Source organism: Pseudophryne corroboree, chromosome 1 (genome assembly GCF_028390025.1).
Source record: "Pseudophryne corroboree isolate aPseCor3 chromosome 1, aPseCor3.hap2, whole genome shotgun sequence".
NCBI lineage: Eukaryota > Metazoa > Chordata > Amphibia > Anura > Myobatrachidae > Pseudophryne > Pseudophryne corroboree.
This window is the reverse complement of record NC_086444.1, coordinates 530019839-530038942: the sequence shown is the minus strand read 5'-3', so window position 1 is coordinate 530038942 and position 19104 is coordinate 530019839. Positions and strand designations below refer to the sequence as shown.

The 19104-nt window shown below is 40.0% G+C and overlaps 1 protein-coding gene across 38 annotated transcripts in view; it reads left to right on the top strand.

Annotated features, from left to right (window-relative positions):
- The window catches only part of PTPRD (protein tyrosine phosphatase receptor type D), a 2362472-nt gene that overhangs the window by 2223479 nt on the left and 119889 nt on the right, over positions 1-19104 (top strand). For all 38 annotated transcript variants that reach the window (XM_063914017.1, XM_063914015.1, XM_063914014.1 and 35 more), the window contains 3 exons: positions 1261-1351; positions 6651-6860; positions 17072-17232. In XM_063914017.1, coding sequence (XP_063770087.1) covers positions 1261-1351; positions 6651-6860; positions 17072-17232 — 462 coding nt within the window. The remainder of the gene's footprint in view (positions 1-1260; positions 1352-6650; positions 6861-17071; positions 17233-19104) is intronic.

Genomic DNA, 19104 nt, shown 5'->3' with positions numbered 1-19104 from the left:
AATTAAGCTGTGTGAGCAGTGAGCACTCAGCACAGTCAGATATACAGTATTACATATGATGCAGCACACTGGGCTGAGCACAGATATGGTATGTGACTGTGTCACACTGTGTATCATTTTTTTTCAGGCAGAGAACGGATTAATTAAACTGGTGGTCAATGGTCACTGGTCACACTATCAGCAAGTAGTAGTACTCCAGTCCTAATATGCTCCCCAAAATTAGTAAATAGTGTCTCTAACTCTCTACTCTCTTCTCTATAAACGGAGAGGACGCCAGCCACGTCCTCTCCCTATCAATCTCAATGCACGTGTGAAAATGGCGGCGACGCGCGGCTCCTTATATAGAATCCGAGTCTCGCGATAGAATACGAGCCTCGCGAGAATCCGACAGCGGGATGATGACGTTCGGGCGCGCTCGGGTTAGCCGAGCAAGGCGGGAAGATCCGAGTCTGCCTCGGATCCGTGTAAAAAGGCTGAAGTTCGGGGGGGTTCGGATTCCGAGGAACCGAACCCGCTCATCACTAGTATCAATTGCATATCACAGCAATAGTTAATGCTCTTCTGCTGCCACTTACTTGGGCTCCTCAGTGAGGGTTTTCTCCTGGTTACCGACAGCCTGATTACCAGTGTAAGCAAAAGGTTCTAGTGATATGTGCATTCATTACTACTGTCAGGAGGCAAGCAATTTTGGTCCCCATGACCTGATATACTGTTAAATTGACTCATGGCCATAAAGGTCTATTGAAAAAATGGTAAGTGGCAAAAAAATTCTTATTGCCAAACAAATATCTGATTAAGATTTGAATTTGTTAAATAGAGAGAATCTGAGGTAAAATCAGAGAAGGTCTTTTCTTAACTCCATAAGTACAGTAGACTGCTTTTATACTAGTGGTTGAAGCAAGACAGGTAAACATCAGTATTAGTTGTCTGTAGTGCTCATTGGCTAAATCTTACAATTAATGAGTAGCTGCCTGCGCTGTAGTATGAAATATTGTTCCTCATTCATAAGGGTGCCATTAAAGGTGCACTGTAGCGGAAGAACCACCAAAGCTGTAATTAGTTCACAGAATTAACTTATGATAATGTGTGCAGCATGCAAATTCTCTATGTCTCACTATTACAATGAAAAACACAGATCATATTTGCAATTGTACAGAAATTATTACAATAATGACCACTGTTTTCCTAATATATGATATTAGATATTTTTTTTATATTCTGTATCATACGGTCTAAAATCAACCATTTATATTTTTTCAGAGGCTATTATATTGTTATAGTCCCTTTGAAGAAAACACGTGGAAAGTTTCTGAAGCCGGATAAGGGTCCAGATGAAATGGAATTGGATGAGGTAATACAGAATAATCTGTCATTTATTTTCATCCTGTGTTACGCAATCTCCAATGCTTTCACTGTGTTATTTTTAAGCAGTTGTTTGCAGACATTTTGGGCAAATTAAAAGAGAAAATGTCCTGCCTTCCACATGCAATTTATACAAAACGTCAATCAGAATTGGACGTTTCATTTGTGTTTTCTGCCTTCAGGGACACAATGTTTAATTACTTAAATTAAAGTGCAAAAAAAGCCTGATCTTCTCTCTTTGTAATAAATATTTTATTCTATGCTCAGTGGAAAGAAAGATGTGAAAGTTCAAAGAGGTGAAACGATTATACGGCAATGGCTTCATCTCTATGGATATGAACTCCATTAAAGATCTGGTTCATTAGCAGCATTTGCAAAAACTGAAACAAAGCTAAATTGCAATTTGCAATGCAGTTTAACTTTTGACCTGTACCTCATAGTTCTTTTTCTATCCACTAGCATATCTGGTATGCCTCTGTCCAGGATAAATAGGTTTTCTGAACAAAAGTGATTGTATACTGTATTTATAGGGTAGAATACATCAATTTGTTTACACCTATTGGTTTATTCTATTGTGCTGTTTACTGTATGTATGCTTTTCTTTCTAATTTGCAAAAATAAGGACATTTTGATTGTTTTGGTTCTGTAATTTTATATCCATAGTTTTGCATATGTGGCTTTCTAACTTCTAGTAAATAATATCTGTATATAAGATCACGTTCTGGTTTGATTGTGAAAACGTGAGCTTTACAACACTTTGGTCTGTTCCATCACTAGTAATCCGCATCTATATTTATAATATCCGAACTATGCAGGGTTTTACTTTACTATCATTTTATATACTTTGGGGGGGGAAAATAAATATGTATATATATATATATATATATATATATATGTATATAGAAACACAATTTCCCAGGTGCGCTAGGTAAAGCGTATTTACGATCGTAAATACGCTTTACCTAGCGCACCTGGGAAATTGTGTTTCTATCTTGTATGTTATTGAGATCTATCAACAGGGATCTCTCCCATAGTGCTGCTCCCATTTAGGCGCAAGATAAGGATACTATTGTGTGGTTTATATATATATATATATATATATATATATATAATTTTTTTCCGCTTAATTTCCATAAAGCTTTTCTAAAAATCTATATGTAATGTATATTATTATATATAGTTTACTGTTTAAATAGGAACTATTATGTTGTGAATAATATATGGTAATAGAAAAAAAAATTCAATTTGGAAAATGAAGATGGATAGATTTACTTATCCTGATATTTGCATGAAGCTATAAGAATGAGTACAAATTTTCTTCTGGATCAACAGTTTGATATTTTTAAATTATAAGCAGTAAAATATATTTTTTTCTAATTACTAAGAAACTAAAAGCAGAAACCCATCATGATCCTTTGTCAAGTTATTTACTTTGTTGCTAATACCCTATTGTGAATTAGCTCATTTGCATAAAACAAAATCTGGTCATAGATACAGTATATGACTGTGTCATAATTAGCACTACTGTTCTTGTACATAATGATTTATAGTCGTTACTAGATCGGTAGTTTAACCTTAAAATGGAAAAACTCAATGCTAGTTCATTTGATATTTCATGGAATGTGTTTGGTTTATCAGCTGCCTCTCATAGAGCAGCATTAATCCAACTGTGTAATATACCTGATAACAAACATGTTGTGAGATTTTTTCATGGAAACTTCGTATTAAAGTGAACAGATTGAGGTTCCACTAGGCCTCAAATGTTCAGTGTAGATCAGTCTGGTATTAAGTTCAGTATTTCCTAAAAATGTCCCGTATTCATGTGTATCTATATATGAATACTTTTACAACCATTTCTAATTAGAGATGTGTGGTTTCGGGGTTTACTCAGTTCTTAATGCCAAATTAGCGAAGTTCGGATTTTTCTTATTGGCTATCCAAAACACGTGACAGCCGGATAGCCAATGAGACGCTGTTTTGAGATCTGAGTAAATCCTGGCAAATTCGATTCCGCACACCTCTACTTATAAGTTATAACAGATGTGTATTCAGTTCAAGATTTGTTTTTTTAATGAAAATATATGCAGTGACAATGCAGTAGGCATGGTGATGTAACAGAATGCACAAAAAGGTTTATTAACAGAAAAAAGCAAAGATCACATATACTGTCTGAATGGTTAGTATAGGTTATAGCACAATTATTATAATTGCAGCACAGTTTTATACAAACTACAGAATAATTCAGATACTATTACGAAAAATATGTAGATTTATTAATTTATTAATTTTGTAACAGTTTTTTACAGATTTATTTTTGTCATGCTGGTTGTATGAAATGCTGCTTCCTGAATAACATATTCAAATCTAAACAAATCAAAAGCTTTAAATCATGCTACTGAAAACACTGGTACACAAATGCAAAACATTATAAGCAGAAGGCTGAGATTTAACCTTGAAAATGTGTAATACAATGCAAAGTTTCAAAGGATTGAGAAGGAATGACATTGAACTTTCTTGAAATTACAATGTATGGGTATGTGAAGCCAGTTCCCATAACAAAGGGCCATTTTAATCATCTTGTACTTTGTGGTGCGTTAATGTGTGTAATAGTTTGATAAAGAACATTTATTAATTCAGAATTTTTTGGGTCAGAATGGGTTGCTTCCCACTTTGTACCAATATAATTGAGAGTTGAGGCCTCATTGTAGAATTAATGGTGGAGGAAATAAGATATGCATTGACTGGAAAATGAAAATTATTCTCGATAAAGAACCAAAGACCTTCATATATCTCCTAGAACTGCATTCACCACATAAACCATTTGGTTAAAGGAAAAATATTGCTGCTTTTACTCTAAATATTATATAAAGGCTTTTATCCTCAGTGTTGTCCTCTGCATTAACACAGTTATGTGCCTTCATCTTCTTCAAATGTGTATGTCATTTATTTCACTGTTTCCATCTTGGCAGTCATCTCATTGTAACTGATTTACCTAGAGACTGGCTAAGTAACCCTCAATTAACCTCTCAAACACTTTAATTTGAATGCATTATTTATATCATAGAGGGGAATTATCATAAAACTTGAACTTACACATATTGTGAAAAAGATAATGTTTGCATCTGGTTTGGTGAAGTGTCCAGTGAAATGTTTAATTTTTTTGTATAGCGTCTCCCTTACCCAAACAATATTTGCAGATTAAAAGGATTTTAGTGTTTATTCTGTTTTCTGCAGCATACCACAGCTACTGTACATAGGGGGGAATTTAATTAGCCGGAGTAATTTGCAACAGGCTAATTGATCCCCCGGCCGGGCCTATCCAATTATCCCTGAATGCAGCCCGCCGGCACCTAATATTGGGGATTTTTTTTCTGGACCCCAGCAGGCTCTGAAATTTTTTTCCCGTTAAGTAACCTGTTTTCAGAAATTCCTGCAGTGTTAGCCATACTTGCCGACTTGCTGGCTGCTCTCACCGGGAGGGAGTAGCCAGGACAGCTCAGCTGGGGAAGGCGGGGGCATTGCGAGGGGTGACGTGTCACAGGGGTATGGGAGCATGGTGGCCGGGACACGTCATCGCAGCCATGCTATATATATATATATATATATATATATATATGTGTGTACCAGAAAATAAGAGGCGGCACTCGGAGGCTTAAAAGTGCAAATCAAAATTGTATTCCCACAAAGAAGAACTAACGTTTCGGGGTCACAATACCACTTTGACAAAGGGGTATTGTGACCCCGAAACGTTAGTTCTTCTTTGTGGGAATACAATTTTGATTTGCACTTTTAAGCCTCCGAGTGCCGCCTCTTATTTTCTGGTTGTGGATTTTCCTGGAGGGCACCGGAGCCTGTGTATAGAAAATAGTGGGAGTGCCGGTCCGTTTGGAATGTATATATGTGTGTATATATATATATATATATATATATATATATATATATAAATCCAGAAAAGTAACTGGCACTCTGGAGTCTGAGCAATCAGTTGAAATAATTTTTATCCACAATCAACGTTTCGGGGGTCTTAGCCCCGTCGTCAGGACATAACAGTACAGCAAAACTTGGTTGGATATATATATATATATATATATAGTGCAGATGATGAGGCAGCACTCAGGAGACGTTTTAATCAAGGTGAATCATTCATTATTTGCGTTATATCCATGTAAAGTATGATTCACCTTGATTAAAACATCTCCTGAGTGCCGCCTCATCATCTGCACTTTATACAGTACCAGTATACCAAGGAGGGCACCGCAGCAAGTACTATTTGGCTATATAACAGGGGGAGTGCCGGGAATTGCTGTTAGATTACCAGCATCATACAGCTGGGGGTGTGGCTAGGATCATTTAATTCAGCAAGAATGGCGTCATCAGCCGCCCAGACCTTCCACTTTACTCGCAAAGTGGGCGGCTGGGTCCAGGGTTGTGCAGAGATGTCGGGAGACTTGCCTACTCTTCCAATGGGCTGGGGGGAAGGGGGGGGGGGTGTCATCCGATCTTCGAGAGACTGCCGACCGATTTGGAAGAGTAGGCAAGTATGATGTTAACACATAGGTCTGTGAACTTCTCACAGATTCTCTGTGTGTACGCTCAATAATTTCATGGGCGCAAAAAATGGGCTCTTATTGAATAGCACAAAGCTAAAAAGTGTGAAAAAGCTTGAGGCTACCCCTGTGATTCTCACCCGTTATATTATCGGGGCTAATTGAATTCCACCCCTTAGTGGGTTAGCTTTCTGGTTAATCAGTTCTAAATGGTATGCCAAGTGCTACAGTGAAGTTTTCCATCTGTACGCTAGTATTCGAACAAGGTATCACTATGTTTGTTTTTGACATGTCACATTATCGGGGAGTTTATTAAAGCAGTCAATCAGCTTCTAGCTATCATTTATGTAGTACATTATATAAAATACTAGGTAGATCCTGATTTTTCAAAAAAATCTAAGATCTTATTGGCTGCTTCTTGAAAGAAAATAAATGGTAGGTAGATTCTGACATGTTGCTATGGGCTACTTATTAATGTCTGCTATTTAGACGGGTTGATATATCTCCCCCAGTCCTGAACTGGATAGATAGTTAGGATTGAGTGTACAGAAACAGTTTGAGTTAAATAGGTTCAGTAGGACAACCTGAAGTAAACTTTTCATCAACACACCAATCAGAGTGACAAATGTATGAGAATCTACATATACATATCACAGAGGTTTTACTATGGTAAGACTAATGTTGGAAATTAATGTACATTTCTTATATTAAATAACATTTCAATTTCTGTTTTTTTATCAGTTACTAAAGAAGAGTTCACGGAATCGAAGAAGTATTCGTTTGAAGAGAGAAGTTGAGGACAAACCTTACATTGCAGCTCACTTTGATGTGCTTCCGACGGAGTTTACCCTCGGAGATCAGAAACAATATGGCGGCTTTGAGAACAAGCAACTGCAAAACGGACAAGAATATGTTTTCTTTGTTCTGGCAGTAATAGAGCACACTGAACAGGTATGCAAGATTACACTTTTGCTGAAGTATGTATATTTATGAAATGTAATGCAGTCTGTTTATATCTCATATAGAATATAAATCATGGAGATCCATTTTCACAGTTTTTTCTTTAGCCTTTCAACCTTGTACTGAAAAAGTATCTATGAAACCAGCCTAGTCCATAAGTAGTGCCAATGTTACTTCTTACTTACTATTATATGGAGTAAATTAATAGAATCATTTAATTTCATACCTCTGTTATATACTGTACTGTATGTCTTTTGTAACATCCAAAGTTATTCTTAAAAATCTAATATTATCATAACCTTGACCATTGTTGTCTTGTAATTAGGTACAGATGTACAGAGATATGTACTATTAGAAAGTAGTTCTACCTGTGTGTCGGTGACGCAGATGGTTGGTTGAATATTTGTAACTTGTTTCTCATTTGAAACATTTCTCTACACTAACCTTTGAAATGGTTCATAACGTACCTAAGTGACAAACTCCAAATGAAGTGTACCATTATTAACATCATCAACATGTGCATAACTTATTAATCAGGGGCAATGAGTCTGTACAAGGGAGTTATTATAATAAAACTGGCCTTGCATATCATTAATATGTTATCTGTGACAAGAAAGAAGAAATGTAATTTCATTTCTATTGCTTCTATTTTGCTAAAATGCTAATGACAAAAGCAAGTGTAAAGCATTTTGCATGTGCTTCTTACTAACACTTTAGCTAGTGTTTGTGTTAATGATAGCTTACTAGGCTTCACCAATGCACTTCACTTTGACACACTGTATAAAATAACTATCCTTTCAGAAAAAGTTAACGTCAACGCAACACACTGGAAAACCTAGACCTTATTTTTCAATGAGTGATACATTGCACCAGCCAATCCGCTCCTGTCATTTTTCAAACACAGCCTGTGACATGGAAGTTAGGAGCTGATTGGCTGGTGCAATTTATCACTCACAGTGAAATTTATCACGCATTGATAAATAAGGGCAAATGAGTCCTATTTTAGACTCATATAACTATACTGTTAAACACATAAAATTAACACCAGGTTGTACAAGGTTTGGAATATTTAGAATTATTTAGTCTATTTATTTATTTATTTGTTTGGTTGTATTGTCCTAAATCATATATGTGATAAACATTTGTATAATGGTTTGCAGTCAGTATGTTGACATTAACAATAACATACTAGATTGTCAACAGTTATGGTTTCAACATGGTGAAAATGGCAAAATCATAAATGTTGACATGGACTGAATTTCAATAGGTGAAAATTGTCAAAATGTCAAAAATAGCATTAGGCTTAAGGTTTTGGGTTAGCGTTAAGATTAGGGGTTAGATTTGCAATAGACATTTCTTTAAAACAACTTTCTGTCCATGTTGATATTTCACCAGTGTCGACATTATGAAAATGTCAATGTCGACATAATGGCTATATCGTCATTATTAGGCCAACATTATGAATGTCAATTTAATATACCAAACCCTTTTATAACTTTGATCTTTCTTTATAATAAATATTGAAGAGAAAAAGTTGACTGCTGAGAACTTGTCTGACTCGTCCTCAGCACGTACACCAATAATGTCAAGGATGAGTCCCTTTCATCCCCAGCAGAGCCGGATTAACAGTGGGGCGGAAGGGGCGGTCATCCCGGGGCCCCCACACACTGTCCTCAGAACTGCAAAAAAACATTGGAGTAGGAGTACAACATTTACCTGTCTCCTCTCCATCCTCCTCTGACATTTGACATTATCTCGCGAGACTTCACACTGCCGTGAGTGAAGCTCCTCGGCGGCAGCAGCAGTAAAGGAACAGCTCACCTGCCAAGGAGGACAGAGAGGAGACAGGTAAATGCTGTACTCCTACTCCGATGTTTTTTTACAGTTGTGAGGATAGTGTGTGGGGGCCCCACACATTTGTTGCCCAGGGGCACCCACAGACCTTAATCCGGCCCTGATCCCCAGCACTGTAGTGCTGTAAGTTTGTAGGAAAACTAGCTAACCATTGCACCATTAGTAATTACTACAGCTGGGTAACTGAAGAGGAAGCCTTAGGTCAGTTTCACACACTACGGTTTTGACCGGATGGCAAAAAGCCGGACAAACTTTGTCCGGCTTTTTGCCATCCGACAGTGCCTTTCCCACTGTGTGTAATGCTGTGCCCATGCGCAGTAGCAGCAGCATGGCACAAAAAAACCATTGTGTATGAAAGCACACATTCACACACTCAGCTCACTGCATTCAAGGACTGCACGGCACTAGTACGGCAGCCGGACTTGTCAGTGGATATTTACGGCTGCAACCCGGCAGCCGTGCCATAACCGTACTGTCTGAAAGCCCCCATGTGTAGCAGTCATTAAAAAACATACCTAGGAAAAAAACTGATGACTTTCTGCCGCCCGGTCAAATCCATAGCATGTGAAATAGCCCTTACTATTATGACAACAACTCAACCCACTTCAACTTCACAGAAGGGACAGGGCTTTCCCTTTATTACTAGAAGGGAATCCACTTTTTTTCAAGTGATGCGTTATTGTCTGGTCACGTGATTATCAGACATTGACAACCAACACTATACAAAACATTAAGTTTTCCAGAGATGAGTGTGGGGGTGTCTAATGCCCATATATCCCACATCCTAGCTCAAATAAAAATAGGCATCCCTTGTTTGATGGAGTATGTTTTCTAATTTTTAAAATGGTATGCCAGCCAAGTTGGGCTACCATATTATTCCTACACATTGTAAGTGTTTAATTCATGGCAAAACTAGCAATACAATATATATGGTATCATTTTAAGTAGAGATGAGCGGGTTCAGATTTACTCGGTTCTTTACGCCAGAATTATCGCCATTTCTTTTTTTCTGGATTTTTCTTATTGGCTAACCAAAACACGTGACGTCCGATAGCCAATAAGGAGATTCGGATAAATCCAGTAAAACCGAACCCGCTCGTCTATAATTTTAAGTGTATATTTTGTTTTGAAAAACTGCGTAGAATACAGCTTTTTGTTGGTTTGGAATGGTAGGTAAACGTAAGCACTACTGTACAAAGTATTTATATTATTGTTTATGAAAGCAAAACCATATGCACACATTTGCTTTTTTGTATACTTGATATTGCAATAAAAATGTAAAAATATATATATATACTGTACTTGTATTTGCTTTTGTATATAACTTCTATATAGCAGGGCAGCCCCGGGTAATGTCAGGGAATAGCCAGTAGAGGGAACGTGACTATGCCCTCTCATTCTATAGATACTCCAGTAGCAAATGCAGGATTTCTAGAGGGGTGTTTCACAATGCAGTCCGCATTCCCCCTCTCTGCAGAACATTGGAGCAGGTGTGGAAGTCTGGGGGAGCAGTAGAAGAACCTAGTACCGACCCTGGAGCATATATGTTCACATCAGTCTTTTTTAAACACTAGCTAGTGTATACATGGTCTATAGTATAGACTGTATCAAACGTATTTATCTAACATGTAGTAAGTGGTCAGTAAAAGGTTAAACATCCCATAATATATAAAGAAATACACAAACATAATAGAACCAGTAGAGACAGGACTGCACTTTCTAATCACAAATTCTCCCACATCATGGTAAGGCACCTGTCTCTTCTTCCTGGCAGCTACTCTCTGGTCCAATGCACTGATTAAGCACACAGATATGTACATACAACCAGCAAACTCGGAAGTAGAAGCTGCTACACTGGACTCTGCTCTGTCCCTTAAACTGCATGTTGCTGCGGCAGCCCTAGTTATCATATTATATGCTATTGTTATAATTTGAGCCGCTGTCCAATAGGAGAGGGGATTCTGGGCAACCAGAAACCCTCCCTTTCATTTGCCTATGCACTCACTAGTAGGAGTAATTACAGTATCACAAGAGGACATGGATATGCATCTCCCGGCACTTTCAGTTCCCTATAGAATACTAGGTCTGGTTAATTTGTAACTGCCCGTTCTCCACACCCCAGTTAACTAAGATAATGCATATGATGTTATAATTCCTGTGTGGAGTGAATGCTTATAAAAATGGCTAAGATATTGACACCATTCTCTGACATCACTGGTCATTCAAAATAATATTTTGCACTATTGTGACTATTTTAGCATATACAGTAGGGATTAAAAGTTTGGGCACCCCAGGCAAAAATTAATTTTAATGTGCAAAACGAAGCCAAGGAAAGATGGAAAAATCTCCAAAAGGCATCAAATTACAGATTAGACATTCTTATAACATGTCAAAAAAAGTTTGATTTTATTTCCATCATTCACACTTTCAAAAGAACAGAAAACAAAAAATGGCGTCTGCAAAAGTTTTGGCACCCTGCAGAGTTTTGGACAGCTGAGACCTGGCAGTGTCATGGATTGTTCTCAATCATCATCTGGAAAGACCATGTGATGTCAATCTCAAAGGTTTTAAAAGCCCAGACTCATCTGACCTTGCTCCAACAATCAGCACCATGGGTTCCACTAAGCAGTTGTGTAGAACACTGAAACTGAGAATAGTTGACGCTCACAAAGCAGGAGAAGGCTATAAGAAGATAGCAAAGCGTTATCAGATGCCCATATCCTCTGTTTGGAATGTAATTAAGAAATTGCAGTCATCAGGAACAGGCGAAGTTAAAGCAATATCTGGAAGACCAAGAAAAATATCAGACAGAACAGCTCGCAGGATTGTGAGAAAAGCAAGTCAAAATCCACGTTTGACTGCACGATCCCTCCAGGAAGATCTGGCAGACACTGGAGTTGTGGTACACTATTCCACTATAAAGAGATACTTGTACAAATATGGTCTTCATAGAAGAGTCATCAGAAGAAAACCTCTTCTATGTCCTCACCACAAAAATCAGCGTTTGAAGTTTGCAAATGAACATATAGACAAGCCTGATGCATTTTGGAATAAAGTTCTGTGGACCAATGAGGTTAAAATCAAACTTTTTGGACGGAATGAGCATAGGTACGTTTGGAGAAGGAAGGGCACAGAATTTAATGAAAAGATCCTCTGTCCAACTGTTAAGCATGGGGGTGGATCAATCATGCTTTGGGATTGTATTGCAGCCAGTGGCACAAAGAACATTTCACGAGTAGAAGGAAAAATGGATTCAATAAGATTCCAGCAAATTTTGGACGCTAACTTGATGCCATCTGTGAAAAAGCTGAAGTTAAAGAGAGGCTGGCTTCTACAAATGGATAATGATCCTAAACACACCTCAACATCCACGGTGGATTACATCAAGAGGCGTAAACTGAAGGTTTTGCCATGGCCTTCACAATCTCCTGACCTCAACATAATTGAAAATCTATGGATAGACCTTAAAAGAGCAGTGCGTCACAGACAGCCCAGGAATCTCAAAGAACTTGAAGACTTTTGTAAGGAAGAATGGGCGAAGATACCTCAAACAAGAATTGAAAGACTCTTGGCTGGCTACAAAAAGCGTTTACAAGCTGTGATACTTGCCAAAGGGGGCAGTACAAGCTATTAACTCTGCAGGGTGCCCAAACTTTTGCAGACGCCATTTTTTGTTTTCTGTTCTTTTGAAAGTGTAAATGATGGAAATAAAATCAAACTTTTTTTGACATGTTATAAGAATGTCTAATATGTAATTTGATGCCTTTTGGAGATTTTTCCATCTTTCCTTGCCTTCTTTTTGTACATTAAAATGAATTTTTCAATCCCCACTGTAACATATCATTGTCACATACTGACATACTAAACTATATTCTCATTCATTCATACTCTAATACTATGTTTCATCTTCCCCTTCCATTAAATTGATCCAAACTAGACTTTACTCTGAGCACACACATCATTAGGTCTATAACAGATACTGGGGTATATGCAATTGCGGTCGAATTACAGCAAAAGTCGAAAAACGGGGCATTTTCGACAAAAAAAAATGTCGAATTGGATTCGACAATGCAATACAGTACTTTTCGACAAAAAACCTGCCGTTTCAGATTCGACTTTTTGCAATTCGACATTTACTCAAATTCGACATGTCTGCAATGTTAAAAATGTGGCTTTTCGACAAAAGTATATTCAATTGAAGAATGTCGATTCGACAACAGTGCTTTTCGACAGTAATTTCGTCAATTTCATTCCGCCTCACTTTGCTGGCGGAATCTAATAAAAAAAATAAAAACATTTTTTTTGTGTTTTTTTTGTTGCTAATAGCATATCTATTTATATTAGAAAGGATTATCTACTTGGTTTGTCTATTAGGAGGCACAAGTATTATTTATATATTTTTTAAAAGAATATTTTTTTTTTAACTGACTAAAATAGAGAGAGCATGGTTTTCAGTGGGAAGGGGTGGGAATGGGTTAAAATCAAGAAAAAAAATGCGTGGGGTCCCCCCTCCTAAGCATAACCAGCCTCGGACTCTTTGAGCCGGTCCTGGTTGTAAAAATACGGCGAAAAAATTGACAGGGGATCCCCCGTATTTTTAGAACCAGCACCGGGCTCTGCATCCGGTCCTGGTGCAAAAAATACGGGGGACAAAAGACGTAGGGGTCCCCCGTATTTTTAACACCAGCACCGGGCTCCACTAGCTGGAGAGATAATGCCACAGCCGGAGGACACTTTTATATCGGACCCTGCAGCCGTGGCATCAAATCCCCAACTAGTCACCCCTGGCCGCGGTACCTTGGAGGAGTGGGGACCCCTTAAATCAAGGGGTCCCCCCTCCAGGCACCCAATGGCCAGGGGTGAAGCCCGAGGCTGTCCCCCACATCCAAGGGCTGCGGATGGGGGGGCTGATAGCCTTGTGTCAAATAAAAGAATATTGTTTTTTGCAGCAGAACTACAAGTCCCAACAAGCCTCCCCCGCAAGCTGGTACTTGGAGAACCACAAGTACCAGCATGCGGGGGGGAAATGGGCCCGCTGGTACCTGTAGTTTTGCTGCAAAAAAATACCCAAATAAAAACAGTACACACACACCGTGATAGTAAAACTTTATTACATACATGCCGACACGCACATACTTACCTATGTTCACACGCCGACCTCTGTCCACTTCTCTAAGTAGAATCCACGGTGTATCTGAAAATAAAATTATACTCACCAAAATCCAGTGTAGTTGTGTCCTGTTCTTTTTTGCAATCCACGTACTTGGCAAAAAAAGAAAACACATTACCCGGACCACGCACTGAAAGGGGTCCCATGTTTACACATGGGACCCCTTTCCCCGAATGCTGAGACCCCCGGTGACTCCTGTCACAGAGGGTCCCTTCAGCCAATCAGGGAGCGCCACGTCGTGGCACTCTCCTTATTGGCTTTGCGCGTCTGAGCTGTCAGACGCGCATAGCACATACCGCTCCATTATCTTCAATGGTGGGAACTTTGCGGTCAGCGGTGAGGTTACCCGCAGTCAGCCGCTGACCGCGAGTTACCTCATCGCTGACCGCAAAGTTCCCACCATTGAAGATAATGCAGCGGCTGTGCAATGTGCCGTCTGACAGCTCAGACGCGCACAGCCAATCAGGAGAGTGCCACGACGTGGCGCTCCCTGATTGGATGAAGGGACCCTCTGTGACAGGAGTCACGGGGGGTCTCAGCATTCGGGGAAAGGGGTCCCATGTGTAAACATGGGACCCCTTTCAGTGCGTGGTCCGAGTAATGCGGTTTGTTTTTTTGCCAAGTTCGTGGATTACAAAAAAGAAGACGAGAGATGCTACACTGGATTTTGGTGAGTATAATTTTATTTTCAGGTACCCCATGGATTCATCTTGGAGACGTGGACAGAGGTCGGCGTGTGAACATAGGTAAGTATGTGTGTGTCGGCATGTATGTAATAAAGTTTTACTTTCACGGTGTGCATGTACTGTTTTTATTTGGGTATTTTTTTTGCAGTAGAACTATAGGTACCAGCGGGCCCGTTTCCCCCCCCCGCATGCTGGTACTTGTGGTTCTCCAAGTACCAGCTTGCGGGGGAGGCTTGCTGGGACTTGTAGTTCTGCTGCAAAAAACAATATTCTTTTATTTGACACAAGGCTATCAGCCCCCCATCCACAGCCCTTGGATGGGGAGGACAGCCTCGGGCTTCACCCCTGGCCCTTGGGTGCCTGGAGGGGGGGACCCCTTGATTTAAGGGGTCCCCACTCCTCCAGGGTACCCCGGCCAGGGGTGACTAGTTGGGGATTTAATGCCACGGCCGCTGGGACCGGTAAAAAAGTGTCCCCCGGCTGTGGCATTATCTCTCCAGCTAGTGGAGCCCGCTGCTGGTGTTAAAAATACGGGGGACTCCTACGTCTTTTGTCCCCTGTATTTTTTGCACCAGGACCGGACGCAGAGCCCGGTGCTGGTTCTAAAAATACGGGGAATCCCCTGTCATTGTTCCCCCCGTATTTTTACAACCAGGACCGGCTCAAAGAGCCCGAGGCTGGTTATGCTTAGGAGGGGGACCCCACGCATTTTTTTTCAGGGTTCTTTAACCATTTTTGTGCCGTCCAAAAAGTCGAATCCAGGACGCACACTATACGTCAATTGGTCAGTTTTTTTTCGACAGCGGGACTGTCGAATCCGTTTTTTATGAATATGTCGAATTCGGGTCCCGGTGGGAGGGTAAGTGACTGTCGAATTGTGTCGAATTTAAAAACGGTCGAATTCCAGCCGGGATTCGACCGCAATTGCATATACCCCACTGTCTCCGGAAACTAACTTTAAATGGAAACTAACTTTAAATGGTGGATTAGTACTTCCATTTGCCCCTCGTCACACAATTATTTAGATGTGGCTGGTCAAGGGCTGTTGCCCAGTGCACTGTAGCCTGAAAGGCCGTAGCCACAGTCAGCCCAGCCCCTCAATCTCTGCATCATTTCCTACCTGGTCCATACAGCTGCTGTTGGAGACGGGCTCTGTGCTACCTGTTCTTGACACGGCCGCTGGGCACTAGAGCACAAATAACCCAGCTATCATTTAAGAAATGGGCAACACATTCAGATGTTTATACAATCCTATTCTGTTATTGTGAAGAGGGTATGCCAAGCTACCCTCTTTTTATAGCATAGCCCAGAACCCTTCTTTTTCCACACTAGTATGCATTTTTATACCATGTACAAAATGCATAATTATTTTCTGACACTCTTCGTATTAAAACCTGCCTAGTGTTATTTTAAATTACCTCAGAAATTACTGGCATTAACTTTACATTTTCTACCTACAATACCCGGCTAACACAGTAATTAGCAATTTATTGAATAGTGTATTGATGCTGTATGACTTCTGCTAGTTTGAAAAGTGCTACCAATTTCTGCATTTCCTGTTAAGAGGTGCTCGGCAATTGATAGACCTTCCTCACCAAGATTATTACAGAGAGTACTGAGGCATGCATTTTCCAGCAGTTATATATTTTAAAATGCCTGTGGAAAATGAAAGGTTCCTGCTTTGTCTGGGGATTGCATGAATAAATAGCTTTTACGGTGAACATCATTTCAGCCACATGATAAGAGCCATGCACAGAAAGTTATATTCTGCCAATTTATAGCTAATATGTAAGCAAATTACAGCTTTCTGGGGGGAAAAATACAGTTTATTGCCTTCTAATTTGTTGGAGCAAAACATTGATATTTCATTATTATAATTTTTTTGCAAATAACATGTGACTACGTAGCATTTCGAAATAGGTTGATACATACAGTACTAGGCACAGGAGTACATCAAGAAATGATACATTATATAGTTGTTATTAACAAATGTATGCATATACGTTATAGTATAAGTGAAAACCACAATTATTAATATAAGAACAATTGTTTTAGAATAATTATTTGTCTTTTCTAGTGTAATGTAAATTTGCTATACAACAATGGTGTTTATCTATCAACGCTTATGAAATTCACCTGCTTTCTTTATTTCAATATGTTTTCTAAAAGCTTGGAGAATTATTAACTTATTTATTTAGATAGTGCCAGCATATTCCGTTGTCCTTTACAATTGACAATACAGTGCTCCGGGGGAATTTGTGAACAGGTCTGTACACTAATTGCGACTTGGTTAATGGGCATATTTTGGGCATATTTAAGAAAAAAATATTAATAATGTTCATTTTACTGTCAGTCGAATTCCAGAATTGATAACTGGGCCTCAAAGAAGACCAGCTGGAAGTCAAAAAGTTGCTAATCCTTGGTTTAACATAAGAGTAGAATATATTGTATGTTTGTGTTAGTTTTAAACATAGCTTGTTTTATTTTTGCAGACAATGTTTGCCACAAGCCCCTATTCAGATCCTGTTGTCTCTATGGAACTTGACCCACAGCCAATGACCGATGAAGAAGAGGGCTTAATTTGGGTAGTTGGACCAGTTCTAGCTGTAGTTTTTATCATTTGTATTGTGATTGCAATTCTTCTGTATAAAAGGTAAGTTACAGCAAGTAATATTAACCAAAAAAAATTATGAAAAACCTCACCTAGTTTTTATTAGAGATGAGCGCCTGAAATTTTTCGGGTTTTGTGTTTTGGTTTTGGGTTCGGTTCCGCGGCCGTGTTTTGGGTTCGAACGCGTTTTGGCAAAACCTCACCGAATTTTTTTTGTCGGATTCGGGTGTGTTTTGGATTCGGGTGTTTTTTTCAAAAAACACTAAAAAACAGCTTAAATCATAGAATTTGGGGGTCATTTTGATCCCAAAGTATTATTAACCTCAAAAACCATAATTTACACTCATTTTCAGTCTATTCTAAATACCTCACACCTCACAATATTATTTTTAGTCCTAAAATTTGCACCGAGGTCGCTGTGTGAGTAAGATAAGCGACCCTAGTGGCCGACACAAACACCGGGCCCATCTAGGAGTGGCACTGCAGTGTCACGCAGGATGTCCCTTCCAAAAAACCCTCCCCAAACAGCACATGACGCAAAGAAAAAAAGAGGCGCAATGAGGTAGCTGTGTGAGTAAGATTAGCGACCCTAGTGGCCGACACAAACACCGGGCCCATCTAGGAGTGGCACTGCAGTGTCACGCAGGATGTCCCTTCCAAAAAACCCTCCCCAAACAGCACATGACGCAAAGAAAAAAAGAGGCACAATGAGGTAGCTGTGTGAGTAAGATTAGCGACCCTAGTGGCCGACACAAACACCGGGCCCATCTAGGAGTGGCACTGCAGTGTCACGCAGGATGTCCCTTCCAAAAAACCCTCCCCAAACAGCACATGACGCAAAGAAAAAAAGAGGCGCAATGAGGTAGCTGACTGTGTGAGTAAGATTAGCGACCCTAGTGGCCGACACAAACACCGGGCCCATCTAGGAGTGGCACTGCAGTGTCACGCAGGATGTCCCTTCCAAAAAACCCTCCCCAATCAGCACATGATGCAAAGAAAAAGAAAAGAAAAAAGAGGTGCAAGATGGAATTGTCCTTGGGCCCTCCCACCCACCCTTATGTTGTATAAACAAAACAGGACATGCACACTTTAACCAACCCATCATTTCAGTGACAGGGTCTGCCACACGACTGTGACTGATATGACGGGTTGGTTTGGACCCCCCCCAAAAAAGAAGCAATTAATCTCTCCTTGCACAAACTGGCTCTACAGAGGCAAGATGTCCACCTCATCTTCACCCTCCGATATATCACCGTGTACATCCCCCTCCTCACAGATTATCAATTCGTCCCCACTGGAATCCACCATCTCAGCTCCCTGTGTACTTTGTGGAGGCAATTGCTGCTGGTCAATGTCTCCGCGGAGGAATTGATTATAATTCATTTTAATGAACATCATCTTCTCCACATTTTCTGGATGTAACCTCGTACGCCGATTGCTGACAAGGTGAGCGGCGGCACTAAACACTCTTTCGGAGTACACACTTGTGGGAGGGCAACTTAGGTAGAATAAAGCCAGTTTGTGCAAGGGCCTCCAAATTGCCTCTTTTTCCTGCCAGTATAAGTACGGACTGTGTGACGTGCCTACTTGGATGCGGTCACTCATATAATCCTCCACCATTCTATCAATGTTGAGAGAATCATATGCAGTGACAGTAGACGACATGTCCGTAATCGTTGTCAGGTCCTTCAGTCCGGACCTGATGTCAGCATCAGCAGTCGCTCCAGACTGCCCTGCATCACCGCCAGCGGGTGGGCTCGGAATTCTGAGCCTTTTCCTCGCACCCCCAGTTGCGGGAGAATGTGAAGGAGGAGATGTTGACAGGTCGCGTTCCGCTTGACTTGACAATTTTGTCACCAGCAGGTCTTTGCACCCCAGCAGACTTGTGTCTGCCGGAAAGAGAGATCCAAGGTA